Below are 19,781 nucleotides of genomic sequence, written 5' to 3'. Positions count from 1 at the left end.
TATACATAAGCAATACTACAAATTTGCATAGAAATATCAATACAGATACAATATAGGTCAAAAATAGGTGTTACAAGCATTAATGGCTTGAGATAGAAAACAAGTATTTGAACAGTGATGCAATGTAAATCTCATGATCTATGGGTAAGAGATTGGAAAGTTTGGTCCCTTACTCTGCTATGTGGGTTAGAGAACATGAAAGGAAAAAATGGGTAACTTGAAGTTGGATATAGTGAGAATTAGTAAAGTATGATGGCAGGAAGAACAGGATTTATGGACAGGTGGACATGCTGGAATCAAAACAAAATAAAATAAGGTAATGCAGGATTAGAACTAATAAGGGATTAGAACCAATAAGGAATAAGAGAATAGGAATGCCGGTGAGCTACTATGAACAGCATAGTGTATGCATTATTGTAGCCAGATGGATTATACAGAACTAGGCATTGTCCAAAATTGTTAGGGATTTATCACCTTAAGTATGGACTAACAGGAAGAAATTACAGAAATAGGCATTTTACAATTTAATGTTTTCAAAAAATCGCTAATCGTATGCTACTAAAATGTTTTATAGATTGTTATGGTTTCCTTCATGAGTATGTGGTAAACCTGTCTACAAATGGTTTCATCACCATGGCTTACTAAGACTTCTTTCGAAATGAGGTGTTAAAAGTTCAAGGCATTTGTGTGTAAGCTGTTGCAATTTTTCTAACGGGGTGATATCACAAGATGCACTGTCCACCTATCTATCCATACTTCATAATACACACCACACTGATGCTATTATAGTAATGGCCATCTCCATTTATTTTAGTTATGTAATTTTTAATTGTGTTGGGAGTAAATTATTATAGACTGATGAAATTGTTGGTAATTTTGTAACAAATATGTTTTGGGTGGATTATTCATATTTTTAGAATTCAAAACAACTGTGTATATTGGGATAGCTGCTAAAGATTTTAATTGTTTCATCAAAATGCAATCAATTAGATTTTTTTTTAAATTCTTTCGACAACTGTTAACAGTTTCCGTAAAGACAAGCTAAATGCAAATGACAGTGAGAAATTAAACAGTGCAAATGATATCCAGAGTGACAGTGAAAAAAATAAGATGGAAGCTTTTGTAATTACAAATACTAGTACTCATGTATTTGCTTATTAAGTCAATTGTTGTAAGAAGGAAAGTGCAAAAATGAAAGTGAAAATTATCACAAGAAAGAAGCAAGTGCTGTGAAAGCAGGCCTGAGTACTGCAACAAATTTAGATAGTAATATTGCGGAGCACCAAAGTGTTAATACAGTAGATGGCAGTGTAAAATAAATAAATAAATAAATTTAAAAAAAAATGCAAAACTGGACAGAAACTTAGGAAACAAGATAGCATAGAATGGCCATGTCTGGTAAAATGTAATAAATCAGATCAACATATGTTTTGTACTGCATGTTCGCAACACATTTGTATAAAGAATGCTGTCTTCAGACACGTCACTGTCATCATTTGGAATATGACCTGATGAGGAGGATTCTGTCACTAGTGCAGAAATGCTTTTTAGTTCATTTATAATTGAAGATGGCCTGCCAGTTTCTTGTGTGGATCATACTTGACAGCTGTTCAAAAAAAAAAAAAATATTTCCTGATACTCAGGCTGCTAAAAAAAAAAAACTGTCTGGTTGAACTAAAACAACTGCAGTTATAGTTATAAATTCTTTCTCATCTGGGACACAGGATGTAGTATTAGAATATTTAAAAGTAAACCTTTTTCCTCTTGCAGTTGTAGGTGGCAGAGATATTAAAGATGTTAACTGTACCCAATTGCCATAATTGCCATTATGTTGATGTTAAACAGGGAAAGATGTGCACCACAATGGAATCAAGTTTAAATACTGTCAAAGGAATTTTTACTCTATTGAATGTCCAGCTGCTAAGAAAAGGAATTCCCTGAAAAAATTACATTTCATTCACACATGATAATGCAAATTCAGTGGTGGGATATGGAAAAGGATGTGCTGCTTTTTGAAGGGCATTCAGCCACACATAAGAATACAAACTTGTTCCTGCCACTTGCTTCATTTGGCTGTATCAAGCATCATAAAAACCCTAAAATATTTTGATGCTGAAAAATTTATAGTGGACATTTACTACTTTCTCAAAAAAAAGTTCAAAGAGACTATATGCTTTTAGACTTTGACACAATACTCATATATGCAGGGTGACAATTATTGAACTATGTGAAAAAAAAGTTAATCAGTTACAAACTACGGTATGCACACACTTTATTCAACATGTAAACATCACTACAGATATTGGGATTTAGGTTATGATATGTTCAATGCGATGATCTGACACAGATGAATAGTGAAATTCTGTGTGACACACTGAAGTGTTGGAATATCGATGCTGTTGATGACCTCCTGAATGGCTTTTTTCAGCTCAGCAATGGTTTTGGCATTATTGCTGTACACCTTGTCTAAAATACAGCCCCACAAAAAGGAGTCCCATGTATTCAGATCCGCAGAATATGGCAGCCAATTGAGGCCATGCCAGTGGCCTCTGGGTTCCATAGACCCATAATGTGGTCCCGAAAGTGCTCCTCCAGGACATCAAACACTCTCCTGCTTCAGTGGGGTTGATCTCCGTCTTGCAAGAACCACATCTTGTCAATATCTGGGTCACTTTGGATAATCGGGATGAAATTGTCTTCCAAAATCTTCATGCACCATTCGGTAGTCACTGTGGCATCAAGGAATATTGGACCGATTATTCTGTGCCAGACATTGCACACCATACAGTTACCTGTTGAGGTTGAAGAGATTTCTCGATCGCGAAATGAAGATTCAGTCCCCCAAATCCACCACTTTTGTTCATTGATGAACCCATCCAAATGAAAGTTGGCTTCATTGCTAATCAAACCATGCATGTGCATACTAATTCCCATCTTTCCCTGTGGCCAACCATGCAGCTTGAATGCCCTAATGCAAACCATTCAGGAGTTGTGATGATTTTGTTTCATATAGTTCAAAAATTGTCACCTGATATATGGCATTAAACACCATAAAATACTGAAGTATGTTTGTACAAATGGTTCTCTTTGCTCCAATGAATAGAAAGAATAATTGAGCAATGGGAACATCTGGCAAACTTTTTCAATAAGGAAACTTAAAAAAATGTGAGCAGCTCTCACTTAAGTAGAGTACGCTCTATTATAAATGATCCAGTTACCAAACTGTATATTCTATTCTTGCATAAAATTCTTTTATTATTTACCAAAGCACATGTATTCCTTCAGAGAGAAGAACCAGTAATTCATAAATTTCATAGCATCATAAATATCTTATTCACATATGTGATTGTGAGATTGATCAAACTTTCTCCATTACTCGAACTGAAATTTCAAAAAACTAAGTATCACAAAGGGGATGAAGATATTCTCATTGGTGTAGACACCAGAAGCTACAATCATCATACTAAGTTTGAAAAATTATTGTTGTAAAATTTTATGAAGGTGTCAGAAGTTTTTTTGTCAACTTATGCAGTTACATCAAAGAAAAAATTGCCCTAAATGATGACTTCTTAAAAAATATAGATGTTATATATATTGGATCTAGAAAAGATAAATCTGTTTCATCAGTTGTAAAGTTGAATAAGCTGTTTCCTGATGTCGTGGGAGAATAGGAAAAAACACAATGGAATTGGATTTTTCAAGCTACCAGTTTTAAGACTTTTGAGTGGTGGAAGAATATCTAGCTGATATTGCTTGATGCGAAACGTCTACTATATGTGATGCATCAGGCATTAAAAAAGCATCCATCACTGAGCAAACAAACTTGCGTCACTGCTTGTTCCTTTCATAAATGCTGCCTGTGAGAGAGTTTTTAGTGCTGTTAGGAAAACAATCCTGAATTTTGATCTAATATGGATACAGCAACTTCGAGCACTATGATGATAAGTAAAATGAAACATTCGTCTTCAAGAAGAGCATGTTACCAAAATAATTTTGCAAAGGATTAGATATGGGCTGTGGAGAATGCAACAAGAGAAAATTACCTTCAGTCACTAATGAAAATCCAGATTCTGTGTTATACAAGGCAGAAGAGGAGTTAGTGGATGAGGAAGGTTAGTGCATATTATAAAACACTGAAGGCATGCCTCTCTCTTAATAATTGAAGTGGATATTGTTTTAGTGTTATATTTTCATTAATAATTTGTGAGATACATGTATATTGATTTTACAGTATTAGAAAACCCATGGTGTTTACCAAACTAATTTTTAGCCTTTTTCACTTAACCTGATTTCTTTCACTTACAATTAGTCTTACTCCTGGAAAATCTTCATTATATATGGCCAGAAAGAGTCTGAAATATAGTATTTTAATTTTTAAAATTTTCTAGGCCAGGTACCCCAGACTCTCCACATTTCCCACATGATTACTGACAGCCTCTTCTCAAGGTTGGCAGCTATAATTATATTATGAAAAGACAGATGTTGAAACTAGATTTTAAGCTGCAGAACATTCCCATTGGCAGATTGCAATCTTAGATGGCTGCTCAGATTGTCTCCCAAATCGTTTATATATATAAGGAACAGCAAAGGGCCTATACACTACTTGGGGAATGCCAGAAATCACTTCTGTTTTACTCAATGGCTATCTGTCAGTTACTATGAACTGTGACCTCTCTGACAGGAAATCATAAATCCAGTCACATAACTGAGACGATATTCCATAAGCACGCAATTTCACTACAAGCTGCTTGTGTGATACAGTGCAAAAGCCTTCCAGAATCCAGAAATACGGAATCGATCTGAAATCCCTTGTCAATAGCACTCAACACTTCATGCAAATAAAGAGCTAGTTGTGTTTAACAAGACTGATGTTTTCTAAACCCATGTTGACTTGTGTGAATAGACCGTTTTCTTCAAGGTAATTCTCATTGAATATTGGTGTGACCTGTGCAGTTTTCCAGTCTTTGGGTACTGGTCTTTCATCATGCGAACGGTTGTATGTGATTGTTAAGTATGGAGCTAATGCATCAGCATACTCTGAAAGGAACCTAATTGGTATACAGTCTGGACCAGAAGACTTGCTTTTATTAAGTTATTTAAGTTGCTTCACTAATCCGAGGATATTTACTTTTACGTTACTCATGTTGGCAGCTGTTCTTGATTCGAATTCTGGAATATTTACTTTGTCTTCTTCTGTGAAGGCATTTCAGAAGGCTGTGTTTAGTGACTGTGCTTTGGCAGCACTGTCTTTGATCGTATCTCCATTGCTATCGCACAGAGAAGGCACTGATCATTTCTAGCCGCTAACATACTTCACATAATACCAGAATGTCTTTGGATTTCCTGCCAGGAATCGAGACAAAGTTTCGTTGTGGAGACTGTTAGAAGCATCTCACTTTGAAGTCCGCGCTAAATTTCAAGCTTCTGTAAAAGATCGCCAATCTTGAGGATTTTGCGTCTGTTTAAACTTGGCATGTATGTTTCGTTGTTTCCGCAACAATGTTCTGACCCGTTTTATGTACCGAGGAGGATCAACTCCGTCGTTTGTTAAATTATTTGCTATAAATCTCTCAATTGCTGCTGATACTATTTCTTTGAATTCAAGTCACATCTGGTCTACACTTATATTATTAATTTGGAAGGAGTGGAGAGTCTCTCTTAGGAATTCGTCAAGTGAATTTTTATCTGCTTTTCTGAATAGGTATATTTTTTGTTTATTTTTGGAGGATTTGGGGGTTACAATTTTCAATCTCGCTTCAACAACCCTGTGTTCACTAATCCTGGTATCCGTTTTGATGCTCATTATTAACTCAGGATTATTTGTTGCTAAGAGGTCAAGTGTGTTTTCACAATTGTTTACTATTCGCGTGGGCTCATGAACTAACTGCTTGAAAAAATTTTCAGAGCATGCGTTTAGCACAATTTTGGATGATGTTTTATGCACACCTCTCGAGTTAAACATGTATTTTTGCCAACATTTTATCTCAATATAAAACATTTTGTGCCTCTTGTTAGGGTTTCTTTCCATTCCAGTTGTGTAAGGAGCACAGAAAATTAGTCTAATTTTGTCTTCACGGTTGCTAGTAGAGTGATACGTAGGGAGCTGAAGAATATCTCTAGGTTCTTCACTTAGTTCTGCTTCTTGAAATTGTGTTAGTGGTTTTTTGCAGGATAAATGGAGCCTATCTTCACACCCCTTCGAATAGCCATCCACGTTAATGCACCGCTTCCAGGATGGTGAGGTGTGCCGGCCCCAGTTCAAATCTGTCTGCTGGATTGGCAGCATGGTTTGATGTGCCAGCCAGCCTGAATGGGGGCTTTAGGCACTTTGCCACATCCCAATAGGTGAATACTGGGCTGGTACACAAGTCCCATATCAGTTACATGATTTGCAAACATCTAAAAAACTTTCACTCAGTTTCAGATGATTAAAACTATATGCAGACAGTTGGTCAATGTACACATGTTCTGTCCCAGAGGGTAAAGGGGTAGCATCAGGAAGGGCACAAGGCCACCCCTTAAAAGCCAACCATGCTAGATGTGTTAATAACAAGTGCAGGACAAAGGCACAAGAAAAAAAGAAAGAAATAAGATGACTTTGAGTCTGTCTTCAAGAGCCTGAGAATTCATGTTTTTCTAAACTTCACTGACACTCCCCAGGAGTTGTAACTGTGACCATTTGTGGTGCCCTCATTAATGTATTTCTGTGACTGCATCAAAGAAAATATTGAGTTTACAATTAAAATTATTAAGCTCACTGTTTTGCAAAAACCTTGCAGGTCGGCAGCAGGTTTACGCACGCATCCTGAGCCCTGGCATCCGAGCTCAGGGGGCGACTATTGCTACCAGTGCAGCCAACATCATGGTTGCAGCACAGCAACAGCAATCGGGAGGAGTGGCAGCACATGCTGTCGGAGGTGCGGGTGACAACGCCGGATCTGGGACCAACCCTGACCAGTGAGTATCTGACAGGGAGAGGAGTCTGGTAGTGAATACACTAAATCAAGTTGTGCACCCTAGAGTCGCACACACCAGTATCCTCTTAAAGATGTAGAATGCATTTTCTTTATTGGATTACAGTAGCAAATCGTTAGAAATCAAATGTCCTTTCTGATAAGATGTTTGAAAAATGCGTCCTAAGAAGTAGTTTAAAAGCAACAAAACAAGTGTTTTAAAATGAGGAAGAACTGGGGCAATAAATGTGATTGGGTTTAAACTTTGTCTGTTATTCATAATGCATTTTATTTAGAGATGATGGACAAATGTGCTTTTCATGTAAATGAATAATGGTTTCGAATAAGTATTTTTATTTGTTATTATCAAGTAATAATTTTTGTCTATATTTGTTATTTGTCATTTAAATAAATATTGCCCAAGTCTTACGGAAAGAACACACTCTAAATTTGCAGTCTACACACGGGTGAGTGCTGGCTCGCAAGCTTTGGTCGAATGCTCACTCAGTTGTGTGCGTGAGACTGTGACGTTGGTCATCTTCAGCAACTTCTGCCACCCTGTGTGAACCGTATCCACACACACACACACACACACACACACACACACACACACACACACACACACACACACATAGATGGCAGGCATGTACAGACCACTTGGATGAGCTACATGCTTGCAGGGCTTTAATAAGCAGCAGACCTGTGCTTGGCTATTGTACTCATTAAAACTGATATCTGAAATAATTAACACAAGAAATGCACATGCACAGAATTTACATAAATTACTGCATGCAATACTACAGTGTCAAATTGAAGTAACTTCTCAGTGATCCTGTGTAGCAGTTGTAGTGATCTCGTGGAGTAGGCCACTTCCTCCAACACAAATGCTGGTAACCCATCAGTTGACGGACCGGCTGTAGGAGGTGCAGCTATTAAGATAATGGACATGGGTTTCAGGCAGAATATTACCATTCTGATTTAGTGTGTTTTCCCAAAATAACTCAGGTAAAAACTGGAAGTTCCCTGGAAAAAAAAGAATGCATCAAGTTTCCTCTGCCTCCCCCCCCCCCCCCCCCCCTCCCTCCAGTGAGTTTGGTGGGCTACTGAACTGGAACCTTCCTTCTTATAACCTCACATGGTGGAAGGAATGCGCATCAGTACTACCTCATCAAAGTAAAAGAAAACTCTTGATGAATATTTACTTAACTGTTTCGCTGCTACATGTGTGCTGTCTGCCTTCTGTGCTGAATACAGCTTTGTTGTGGCTGTACTGCTCACCAGGTGCTGAAACCTTTGCTGAGAGATGGTGTTCTGGCCGAATTCAAATACTTATCATCCAATTTTAAGGAAACTATTCACTGAAAAAACTTTGATTTTTGCACCTCTTACAGTCTGATATCTTTGCTTGATAAAGGACTTAATTTCTTTTTGTTATATGTCATAGGGGCAGTGCTGCATCAAATGAAGTAAAACATTGCCTGAAATTTTAGAGTTAACAGAGGTAAAAACACATTGTGTAAACTGTGTATTTGATTGATTTTAGCTCACACATTGCGATATGAAATGTAGATAAGATATCAAAATTTTATTTAAAATTGAGTGCAGAACGATATATTATTTGGTTCTTGAGTTGTTGATTTTTATATCTTACAGACAGTTGTGTGCGGCACACCCATTTCTGTTCCTGTGAATTGGGAAATATGTGGCCATAACAGTCGTCACATTTCATCAATAGTTCAAGATCTAGAATTGAGGTTTTTTGCAAATAACAGCACCCAAAGACACATATATGTTGTATGATAAATACTCGAAACTTTTTTATTCACCAAGATATTGAAGTAACTTGTTCGCTGCAGTGAGAGGTCGCTGGCTCAGGGTGCATACAGATTTCAGTAGCACTGTAGCAAAATACAAGCAGTGCATGTATACACATCCCCAGCACCTGGGGGAATGATGCAGCAGGACATTTATACACATCCACAGCAGCGAGAGGTTTGACTACCCAGTTAGCCAGTGTGGTCCTATTACTTACTTATCCAAAGTACTGTGACTATGATCATGAATTCACAACGAGCAAAGTTAATTTTTGTTTAACCAGATAAAAATTCACTTGATGCCTTCCTGAGAGACAATCTCCACTCCTTCCAAATTAACAATGTAAGTGTAGACCAGATGTGGCTTGAATTCTAGGAAATAGTATCAGCAGCAATTGAGAGATTTGTACCAAATAAATTAACAACCGACGGAGGTGATCCTCCTTGGTGCACAAAACAGGTCAGAACACTGTTACAGAAACAACGAAAAAAAAAAAAAATGCCAAATTTAAACAGACACAAAATCTCCAAGATTGGCGATCTTTGACAGAAGCTCGAAGTTTAGCATGGAATTCAGTATGCCGTGCTTATAGTAGTTTCCACAGCGAAACTTTGTCTTGAAACCTGCCAGAAAATTGAAAGAGATTCTGGTCGTATGTGAAGTATGGTCATAGCAACACACAATCAATGCCTTCTCTGTGCAATAACAATGGAAATATTGTACTATGATGACAATGCTGCCAAAGCCTTCCGAACTTCAATCACCCAAGACGACAAAATAAATATTCTAGAATTTGAATTGAGAACAGCTGGCAACATGATTAAAGTAGAAATAGAGATTCTTGGAGTAGTGAAGAACATAAGTCACTTAAACAAAGCAAGTCTTCCGGTCCAGACTGTTTACCAGTTATGTTCCATTCAGAGTATACTGATACAATAGCTCCATACTTAACAATCGCATAAAACCGTTCGCTCGACAAAGGATCTGTACCCAAAGACTGAAAAGTTGCACAGGTAATACCAATATCCAAGAAAGGTAGTAGGTGTAATCCACTAAATTACAGACCCATATCATTAACATTGATATGCAGCAGGATTTTGGAACATATATCATGTTCGAACATTCTGAATTACCTCGAAGAAAACTGTCTGTTGACACACAGTTGACATGGGTTTTGAAAACATCGTTCTTGTGAAACACAACTAGCTCTTTACTTACATGAAATGTTGAGTGTTATTGACAAGGGATTTAAAATTGATTCCATATTTCTAGATGTCCAGAAGGCTTTTGACACTGTACCACACAAGCGGCTTGTAGTGAAATTGCATGCTTACAGAATATTGTCTCAGTTCTATGACTGGGTTCATGATTTCCTGTCAGAGAGGTCACAGTTCATAGTAACAGAGGGAAAGTCATTGAGTAAAACAGAAGTGACTTCTGGCAGTCCCCAAGATAGTGTTATAGGCCCTTTGCTGTTCCTTACCTATATAAATGATTTAGGAGACAAATGGTTCAAATGGCTCTGAGCACTATGGGACTGAACTGAGGTCATCAGTCGCCTAGAACTTAGAACTACTGAAACCTAACTAACCTAAGGACATTACACACACCCATGCCCGAGGCAGGATTCGAACCCGCAACTGTAGCGGTCGTGCGGTTCCAGACTGTAGCGCCTAGAACTGCTCGGCTGCTCTGGCCGGCTTTAGGAGACATCCTGAGCAGCTGTCTTAGGTTTTTGCAGATGACGCTGTCTTTTATCGACTAATATAGTCATCAGAAGATCAAACCAAATTGAAAAAGGATTTAGAAAAGATATCTGATTGGTGCGAAAAGTGGCAGTTGACCCTAAATAATGAAAAGTGTGAGGTCATCCACATGAGTGCTAAAAGGAACTCGTTAAACTTCGGTTACACAATAAATCAGTCTAATCTAAAAGCTGCAAATTCAACTAAATACCTAGGTATTACAATTACAAACAACTTAAATTGGAAGGAACACATAGAAAATGTTGTGGGGAAGGCTAACCAAAGACTGTGTTTTATTGGCAGGACACTTAGAAAATGTAACAGACCTACTAAGGAGACTGCCTACACTACGCTTGTCCGTCCTCGTTTAGAATACTGCTGCGCAACATGGGATCCTTACCAGAAAGGACTGATGGAATACATTGAGAAAGTTCAAAGAAGGGCAGCACGTTTTATATTATTGCGAAATAGGGGAAAGGGTGTCACTGAAATGATACAGGATTTGGGATGGACATCATTAAAACAAAGGTGTTTTTTGCTGCGGTGGAATCTTCTCACAAAATTTGAATCACCAACTTCCTCCTCCGAATGAAAAAAATATTTAGTTGACAGGATCCTGTATAGGGAGAAATGATCATCACAATAAAACAAGAAAAATTAAAGCTCACACGGAAAGATGTAGGTGTTAATTTTTTCTGTGCACTGTATGAGATTGGAATAATAGAGAATTGTTGTGAACGTGGTTCTGTGAACCCTCTGCCATGCACTTAAATGTGATTTGCGGAGTATCCACGCAGATGTAGATGTAGATTTTTACATGTGAGCCTCTTCACACTGAAAGCATGTATTCCACGAGTGGCTTTCTTTGGCTAAATCAGTTACTTTTGGTGAGTGCACATTACATGCCAGTGTGCAAGTTATCCACCAGTCATGTCACAAATGAGACAATGCCTCAGTCGCTGACTGGTTGTGCTGAGTTGGAGGTTCTGAATCCCAAAGTATGCATCTGACTGCATGTGCTCAGTGATGGGGGATTTTGAAATTGTCTGCTGATATTGTAAGTTAAACTGTTTTCACTCATGTTTTGATAATGAAGTTTATGCTTTTTGACCTACTAATCTTCATTTTATCCTTTGTTTTGTTTTTGTGACAACTTTCAAAGGTTGCACGAGGGCTCAGTATTTTTCGTACAGTCGTTTTCTCACATCTGACACCAAATATCTGAAAGTGAAAATGTATTTATGTTTTACAGTATCTGGACAAGGAATAAACCTACACTGTGAATAAATAAGAACATGAATATATAGAAAACATCTCTTTAAGAAAAGTGTTTTAACCACTTAAAAGTCTGCTCTATTGAAGGAGAAAATGGTTTTGAATGTTATTTGCTCTTTGGAAAGAAAACAAGATGCAAAAGATAAAGCAAAAAGACACTATGTGCTGCCTCTCAAATATCGATTGATGTGTGTGTATGTAAATAATTTCTTTGGCATAAATGTTGATATTTTGAAATGTCTGGATGACACTTCTATTCTTTTAGTTCTCAATATTGTGGAGGATTTACTGTGAGACCTTTGTCAAGAACGTAGACTATTAACTTTAATTTCATCATTAATAAACTCTACTATAATTGCTTGTCCCTTGTACTGTTACTATATTCAGCATTTTAAAAGGAGTCCTTCATAACCTGATTCGCACTATTTAGTACTGGTCTAAGTGGCAGACTGCACCCAGCACACATGCAGTTTTGGCTTTGATGTGTAAGTGTAAAACACCATCAGTGAAAAGTAAGTCTCAATACAGGAATATAATGCCTCAGGTGCTGTGGTAGACTAACTTGCTGTGAGTAGTCGACTGAGGCAGAAAAGTCAGTTGTGTAAAATTAGCCTAAGGGAGCTAGGTGTGTTTTATCATTTTACTCAATAATATCTTTTTTTAAAGTAGTAAGTTATATATGGGGAGCTGCTTTTTATGCATGTAATTGCGGTAATTTACTCACGTGAAATGCAGTATCTCTCTATGCATTGCAGTTATTTCTTGCAATTCTCAGTTATAGTAAATACATACTGAGCACCATTTTATCTTCGTCATTTATTTGAAACAAAACTCCTTTGATTTAGTTAACCGTTCAAAATGTATTTGTCAGTAGTCTTCATTACATATCACCAAACAACAACCAAGTGTCTTTCCCCCATATCCAGATTTGAGCTGTTTCTGTCTCTCCGTTCCCTCACCTTTTTTTAAACATTTTCATTTTAGTGCTCTTCTGTGCTGGAATACCACTGCCCATAGAGCTACTATACACAAACCACAATGATCAATATTACTTTGGTGTAGACTCGACATCTGCCGAGCGGGAAATCCGTGCAGAATATTTACGAAAAATAGGATAATACATGCATGACAGAATTGGCAGACAATTATTTCCTTTCAATAAATATGAGCTGACTTTACTATTCTTTCACAGGTACACAGTAATTGTTGTTTCGCGGTAAGAAATTGTAAGGTATTTGGATAACTACAATATGTACCAAGTTTGATTGAAATTGTTCCAGGCATTGCAGAGCTGTACTCACATTTTCATAATATTCTTCTGGGTTGCAGACCACATTATGTTGTAAAATGTGCCATAGTTTCGCCCATTGCTGGAAGTGACCTCTTTCACTGTATAATAATCCCTAATAATAATAATAATAATAATAATAATAATGATAAAATAGCAAATTTCTGGTTAAAGAAGTTCACCTCAACACATTCACATCTAACTAAATTATTTAACAGTTACATTGCAGACCCATACACATTCCCTGATACACTTACACATGGAATAACTTATCTGAAACCTAAAGATCAAGCAGACACAGCGAACCCAGCTAAATATCGCCCCATAACATGCCTACCAACAATATACAAAATATTAACTTCAGTCATTAAACAGAAATTAATGACACATACAACACAGAACAAAATTATAAATGAAGAACAAAAAGGCTGTTGCAAAGGAGCATGAGGATGTAAAGAGCAACTGATAATAGATGCAGAGGTGACATATCAAGCTAAAACTAAACAAAGGTCGCTACACTACGCATACATTGATTACCAAAAAGCTTTTGATAGTGTACCCCACTCATGGTTACTACAAATATTGGAAATATACAAAGTAGATCTTAAATTGATACAGTTCCTAAACATAGTAATGAAAAATTGGAAAACCACACTTAATATCCAAACTAATTCAAATAATATCACATCACAGCCAATGCAGATTAAGCATGGAATATACCAAGGAGACTCATCAAGTCCTTTCTGGTTCTGCCTTGCTCTGAACCCACTATCCAACATGCTAAATAATACAAATTATGGATACAATATTACTGGAACATACCCACACAAAATCACACATTTGCTATACATGGATGATCTAAAACTACTGGCAGCAACAAATCAACAACTCAACCAATTACTAAAGATAACAGAAGTATTCAGCAATGATATAAGTATGGCTTCTGGAACAGACAAATGTAAGAAAAATAGCATAGTCAATGGAAAACACACTAACGACTGCATAGAAGCGATGGAAAAAACGGATGCCTATAAATATCTAGGATACAGACAAAAAATAGGAATAGATAATACAAATATTAAAGAAGAACTAAAAGAAAAATATAGACAAAGACTAACAAAAATACTGAAAACAGAATTGACAGCAAGAAACAAGACAAAAGCTATAAATACTTATGCCATACCAATATTGACCTACTCATTTGGAGTAGTGAAATGGAGTAACACAGACCTAGAAGCACTCAATACACTTACACGATCACAATGCCACAAATATAGAATACATCAGATACATTCAGCAACAGAAAGATTCACATTAAGCAGAAAGGAAGGAGGAAGGGGATTTATCGACATAAAAAACCTATTTATTATGGACATAATAGAGGGAAACATTCCACGTAGGAAAAATATATCTTTATATATACTTTCCGGGACTGGATCAGATTCTGAATGTGGCTCTCCAGCAGGGATACGACTTCCTCAAATCCTGCCCTGAAATGAGATCCATCCTTCATGAAATCCTCCCCACTCCACCAAGAGTGTCTTTCCGCCGTCCACCTAACCTTCGTAACCTCTTAGTTCATCCCTACGAAATCCCCAAACCACCTTCCTTACCCTCTGGCTCCTACCCTTGTAACCGCCCCCGGTGTAAAACCTGTCCCATGCACCCTCCCACCACCACCTACTCCAGTCCCGCAACCCGGAGGGTGTACACAATCAAAGGCAGAGCCACGTGTGAAAGCACCCACGTGATCTACCAACTGACCTGCCTACACTGTGATGCATTCTATGTGGGAATGACCAGCAACAAACTGTCCATTCGCATGAATGGACACAGGCAGACAGTGTTTGTTGGTAATGAGGATCACCCTGTGGCTAAACATGCCTTGGTGCACGGCCAGCACATCTTGGCACAGTGTTACACCGTTCGGGTTATCTGGATACTTCCCACCAACACCAACCTATCCGAACTCCGGAGATGGGAACTTGCTCTTCAATATATCCTCTCTTCCCGTCACCCACCAGGCCTCAATCTCCGCTAATTTCAAGTTGCCGCCACTCATACCTCACCTGTCATTCAACATCATCTTTGCCTCTTCACTTCTGCCTCGACTGACATCTCTGCCCAAACTTTAAATATGTCTGCTTGGGTCTGTATATGTGTGGATGGATATGTGTGTGTGTGCGAGTGTATACCTGTCCTTTTTTCCCCCTAAGGTAAGTCTTTCCGCTCCCGGGATTGGAATGACTCCTTACCCTCTCCCTTAAAACCCACATCCTTTCGCCTTTCCCTCTCCTTCCCTCTTTCCTGATGAGGCAACAGTTTGTTGCGAAAGCTTGAATTTTGTGTGTATGTTTGTGTTTGTTTGTGTGTCTGTCGACCTGCCAGCACTTTCATTTGGTAAGTCACATCAGCTATATTATGGACAGGTAGACAATTTAAGAAAATTCTTTCTAGAACGAGCAGAAACTAGCAAAATACACAAGGCAATCACTCATATAAATACATCGGCTACACCACTGCAATTTCATAACCACTTCTACAACCCTTTAGATCACATAACATCAACAGATACGAAGAAAGTAAATTGGAAAAAGAAAACACTTCATGGCAAGCACCCGTATCATCTAACACAGCCACACATCGATCAAGACGCATCCAACACATGGCTAAGAAAAGGCAATATATACAGTGAGACAGAAGGATTCATGATTGCAATACAGGATCAAACAATAAACACCAGGTATTACAGCAAGCATATTATTAAAGATCCCAATACCACAACAGATAAATGCAGACTTTGTAAACAACAAATAGAAACAGTAGATCACATCACAAGCGGATGCACAATACTAGCAAATACAGAATACCCCAGAAGACATGACAATGTCGCAAAAATAATACATCAACAGCTTGCCTTACAACATAAACTTTTAAAACAACAAGTTCCTACATACAAGTATGCACCACAAAATGTACTGGAGAATGATGAATACAAATTATACTGGAACAGAACCATTATAACAGATAAAACAACGCCACATAACAAACCTGACATCATACTCACCAATAAAAAGAAGAAATTAACATAACTAATCGAAATATCCATACCCAATACAACAAATATACAAAAGAAAACAGGAGAAAAAATTGAAAAATACATCCAACTGGCTGAGGAAGTCAAAGACATGTGGCATCAGGATAAAGTTGACATCATACCAATTATACTATCAACTACAGGAGTCATACCACACAATATCCACCAGTACATCAATCCAATACAGCTACATCCAAACATATATATACAACTACAGAAATCCGTAATTATTGATACATGTTCAATTACCCGAAAGTTCCTAAATGCAATATAACACATACCGTACAGTTAATAGGAAGTGACGCTTGATCAAGGTCCGCGTCACTTTCCATTCTTAACCAGACTTAACGTCTGAGAAAGTAAAGAAATAATAATAATAATAATAATAATAGTAATGGTTTCATGTGGCTTGATAGCCAGGTGCAAGTCCTTCCACTACAGACCATTTTGCCGACTTGCCTGTCCCTATCCTACCCCAGTTATCCAACTAGGGTTAATATGGAATACGAACTATGTGTTGTTCCTTGCGGCTACTCACGTTTTTTATGTTAACAATTGCTGTAGTATCCAAGATATCAGAGCTTTTTACAATAAAATGCACTGTGCAATATTATGAAAGTTGACTCTGGCTGCATTAGCCTACTAACTTGCTTATGCTTGCATGTCTCCCCCGGTACTAAGTTTGACCCGGTAAGGTAGCTAAGGCAGTGGTCAGCACACTGGACCTTCGTTTGGGAGTGGGGCGGTTCAGATCTCTGTCCCAACATCCAGATTTAGGATTTCCGTGACTTCCCTAAATTGCGTAACGCAAATGCTGGGATTATTCCTTTCATACTTTGGTGGAGAGTGGGATGGGAGGAGAGAACTGAGAGGGGGGGAACTCGGGCTCTATCTCTAATGATCTCATTGCCGACAGGACATTTTAACTCTGATCTGCCTTCCTTGGCAGTTTGTTTGATTGAGTTTGCTTCAGGAATCTTTTAAAATGATTTTGACACTAATCTGAAAAGTCTTTATTTTTGCTTTGTTGCAGGTGAAGCTGTAAATGTATTTATAAATTGCATGTTAAACATGTTAGATTGGACTGCTAAGAAGATGAACAGAGTATGCTCTCGGACTGGGGTAAAGCAAAACACCAGCGAGGACCCATCAGCTGTTGAAAACTGCTCGTCTGCTGTTAACACAGTGTGAACACTTAAGTACCTGAATGCCTAACATTGCTGAGAGAGCATGAGCTCACCACTGACATGATTTCTTTTATTATGCATTGTTTGTGCCGTACAGAAAAATCCTGTTCTTTTGTAATTTTTTTTTTTAATGTAGAAAAAAGAGTGAACTACTTCATGGCTAAGTACATTCCTTCAGAAAGTACTAATCCGTACAATTTTTTAAATGTGTTTTACTATGGAGAAGGAACAATGCTTTCTCATATGACCTATTCTAATCAGTTATATAGATTACCACATTTTGTAATTACTTTATTTTTGCTGGTGCATTGTGGCAGGCTTGTGTATAAGTACAGAGCCAAAACAATTTAAAAATTGTACCCAACATTCATTATTGAAGTTGCGCACCCAAAAGAAATTAATGTAATATGTGACTTTTGCATTACTTTTCAGGATGTTCATACAGTTTAAATTCTGTTTGTTTGATACTGCTGTTGTCTCTGTTTTGTGTGTTTCTTTTGATTTTAATTTTCCATATTTACTTTCAAAAGAAGCTATTACTGCCTCTAGAAAAGAAAAAAAAGAGGAAAATTTTTTATTGTGATTTCTTCTATTATCATAACTTGAAATGTATAACTGCAATTTCTTTGCAATCTGCAAAATTTTATTCTTAACGAGCAGATTTCAAGAGAAAAACAAACTACTTCAAGTGTATGTAGAATGAGAGTACACAGTCCGTGTCAGTCACCATCTTTCTGGATATATTAATGGAATAACAAATAAAAATAATAAGATGTCTAAGTGTGCAGAAACTGATAAATATTTTTCTTAATAGTTGCAGATCATACCTTTTTGGGATAGATACCTTTTTGGGACAGCCAAGTCCCAAATAGCTGAATATACTCACTGATCTGTGTTAAGACATGCATTAGCAGTGTATCAAATTAATTTGTAGGCACATGCCTACCATCTACGTATAAATAACAACAAGTTTGAAAATATATGAAAATAAACAGACAGCTGTTCATAAGAATATCCCATGAGCTGTGATTATAAAAGAAAGAAATAACATTTTAGAGCAGATTGTGTTTTTAGTAGTTTTTTGGTGTTTCAGCCATCTACTGAGTAACAGCAGTACTCTATTTCCAATTCCCGCTAGTTGCTCTCTCAAAATGTTACAGTTTTCGGTAATGTCTCGTGTTGTAACGTGACCTGAACGAGTTTATCTCTTCTTTTTGGTATGTTAATTCCATTTTTTCTATTTTCTACATTAATGGTGTACTTCCTAGTGTTCAGCCATGTAGCTTCCATTTTAAGCACAATATTTCATTGACCGACCCAACCTTCAGGCGCTGAGAGTTGTGCTGTGGCATGTACTCACTGTCTGGACCCCAACCACACTATGAACTATCATTGATCTTGTGCTGGTGTATATAGCTGATTTTGAATTCAACTGCTAACGTCCACAGTGCCTTTTGAGGCTCTTTTGTTTTTCAGAGCCTGTACTTACATTCTGTAGAATGCATATTCTGCCAGTGTTTCCCAGGTCTGGTGGATGTGATAGCTGGTGAGATCATAACTGAGTGCCGGTCCCCAAGCTGTGTTGAAATTGTAACCTCTGTCTCCATTTATTAGGTTTATTGACATACTTATTTTGATACTTTCCTTAACCATGCTGTCCCAGAAACTAATAAGGTAAATGAGTGAGTTTTGGTTTCTCTTTGCCTGTCTCCGTTTCAACCTCTTTCTCAGGTGTCCTTGATTTTGACTCAGATTGATGATCTGAGTAACCACTCCTTTGGAACACAGTTGTTAGGTGTTGTAACTCTTCGGCAAGGCTTTCCTTGTCCAATTTCTGTGGACAACAGTCTTTAGCACTGAATATCTGGGTAACATATGGTGATCGCTCAAGGTGAGGGGACGGAGGTTGATGTGCATGAGTTTTCTGTATGCTCTGTGACCCATCAATACCATAGATCTTCTGTTAACATGTCAAGTAAAGGTAGCTAGTCCTCTTCTTCAACACAGCTGAACACCTGCCTGGAAGAATACCATTAATCAACCACACTGAGAAAATCTGAGAGATCACATTTATTATACTCTTTTTCAAAAATTTGCCTTCCCCTTTGTGACTTGGAGAATGTCTCCTGTCCGGATGTCTCCTATAACACTACGCTTCAGAGGCTTCTGATATTTTTATTTGTGTCTTCCCTATTGTACAAATCATGCACCCACACATGTCCTATGCTCCAAATATATGGTTTCGTGAATCTTTTTGTGATATTGAGCTTTATATGATTCGATGTTAGTAGACATTGCTTTTTATAGAAAGACTTTTTGCCTTGTGCATTCTTGGCTATTGTGCCCTCTTGTCTATTCCTTCTTTATCTGTTCAGCTATAGAGATAGCAAAATGCCTTCATCTCATGTTAAATTTTGATAA

The 19,781-nt window shown here is 37.6% G+C and overlaps 1 protein-coding gene across 1 annotated transcript in view; it reads left to right on the top strand.

Moving 5' to 3' along the window:
- The window catches only part of LOC126210087 (nuclear factor related to kappa-B-binding protein), a 211,228-nt gene extending 193,432 nt beyond the window's left edge, over positions 1–17,796 (top strand). Inside the window, exons 23-24 of the mRNA XM_049939213.1 lie at positions 6,780–6,957; positions 17,207–17,796. Coding sequence (XP_049795170.1) covers positions 6,780–6,957; positions 17,207–17,210 — 182 coding nt within the window. The 3' untranslated portion in view covers positions 17,211–17,796. The remainder of the gene's footprint in view (positions 1–6,779; positions 6,958–17,206) is intronic.
- Positions 17,797–19,781: the final 1,985 nt, after the last annotated feature.

The sequence above is a fragment of the Schistocerca nitens genome, chromosome 10 (assembly GCF_023898315.1).
Source record: "Schistocerca nitens isolate TAMUIC-IGC-003100 chromosome 10, iqSchNite1.1, whole genome shotgun sequence".
Lineage (NCBI taxonomy): Eukaryota > Metazoa > Arthropoda > Insecta > Orthoptera > Acrididae > Schistocerca > Schistocerca nitens.
The sequence above is the reverse complement of the archived record's forward strand: the minus strand, read 5'-3'. Positions and strand labels throughout refer to the sequence as shown.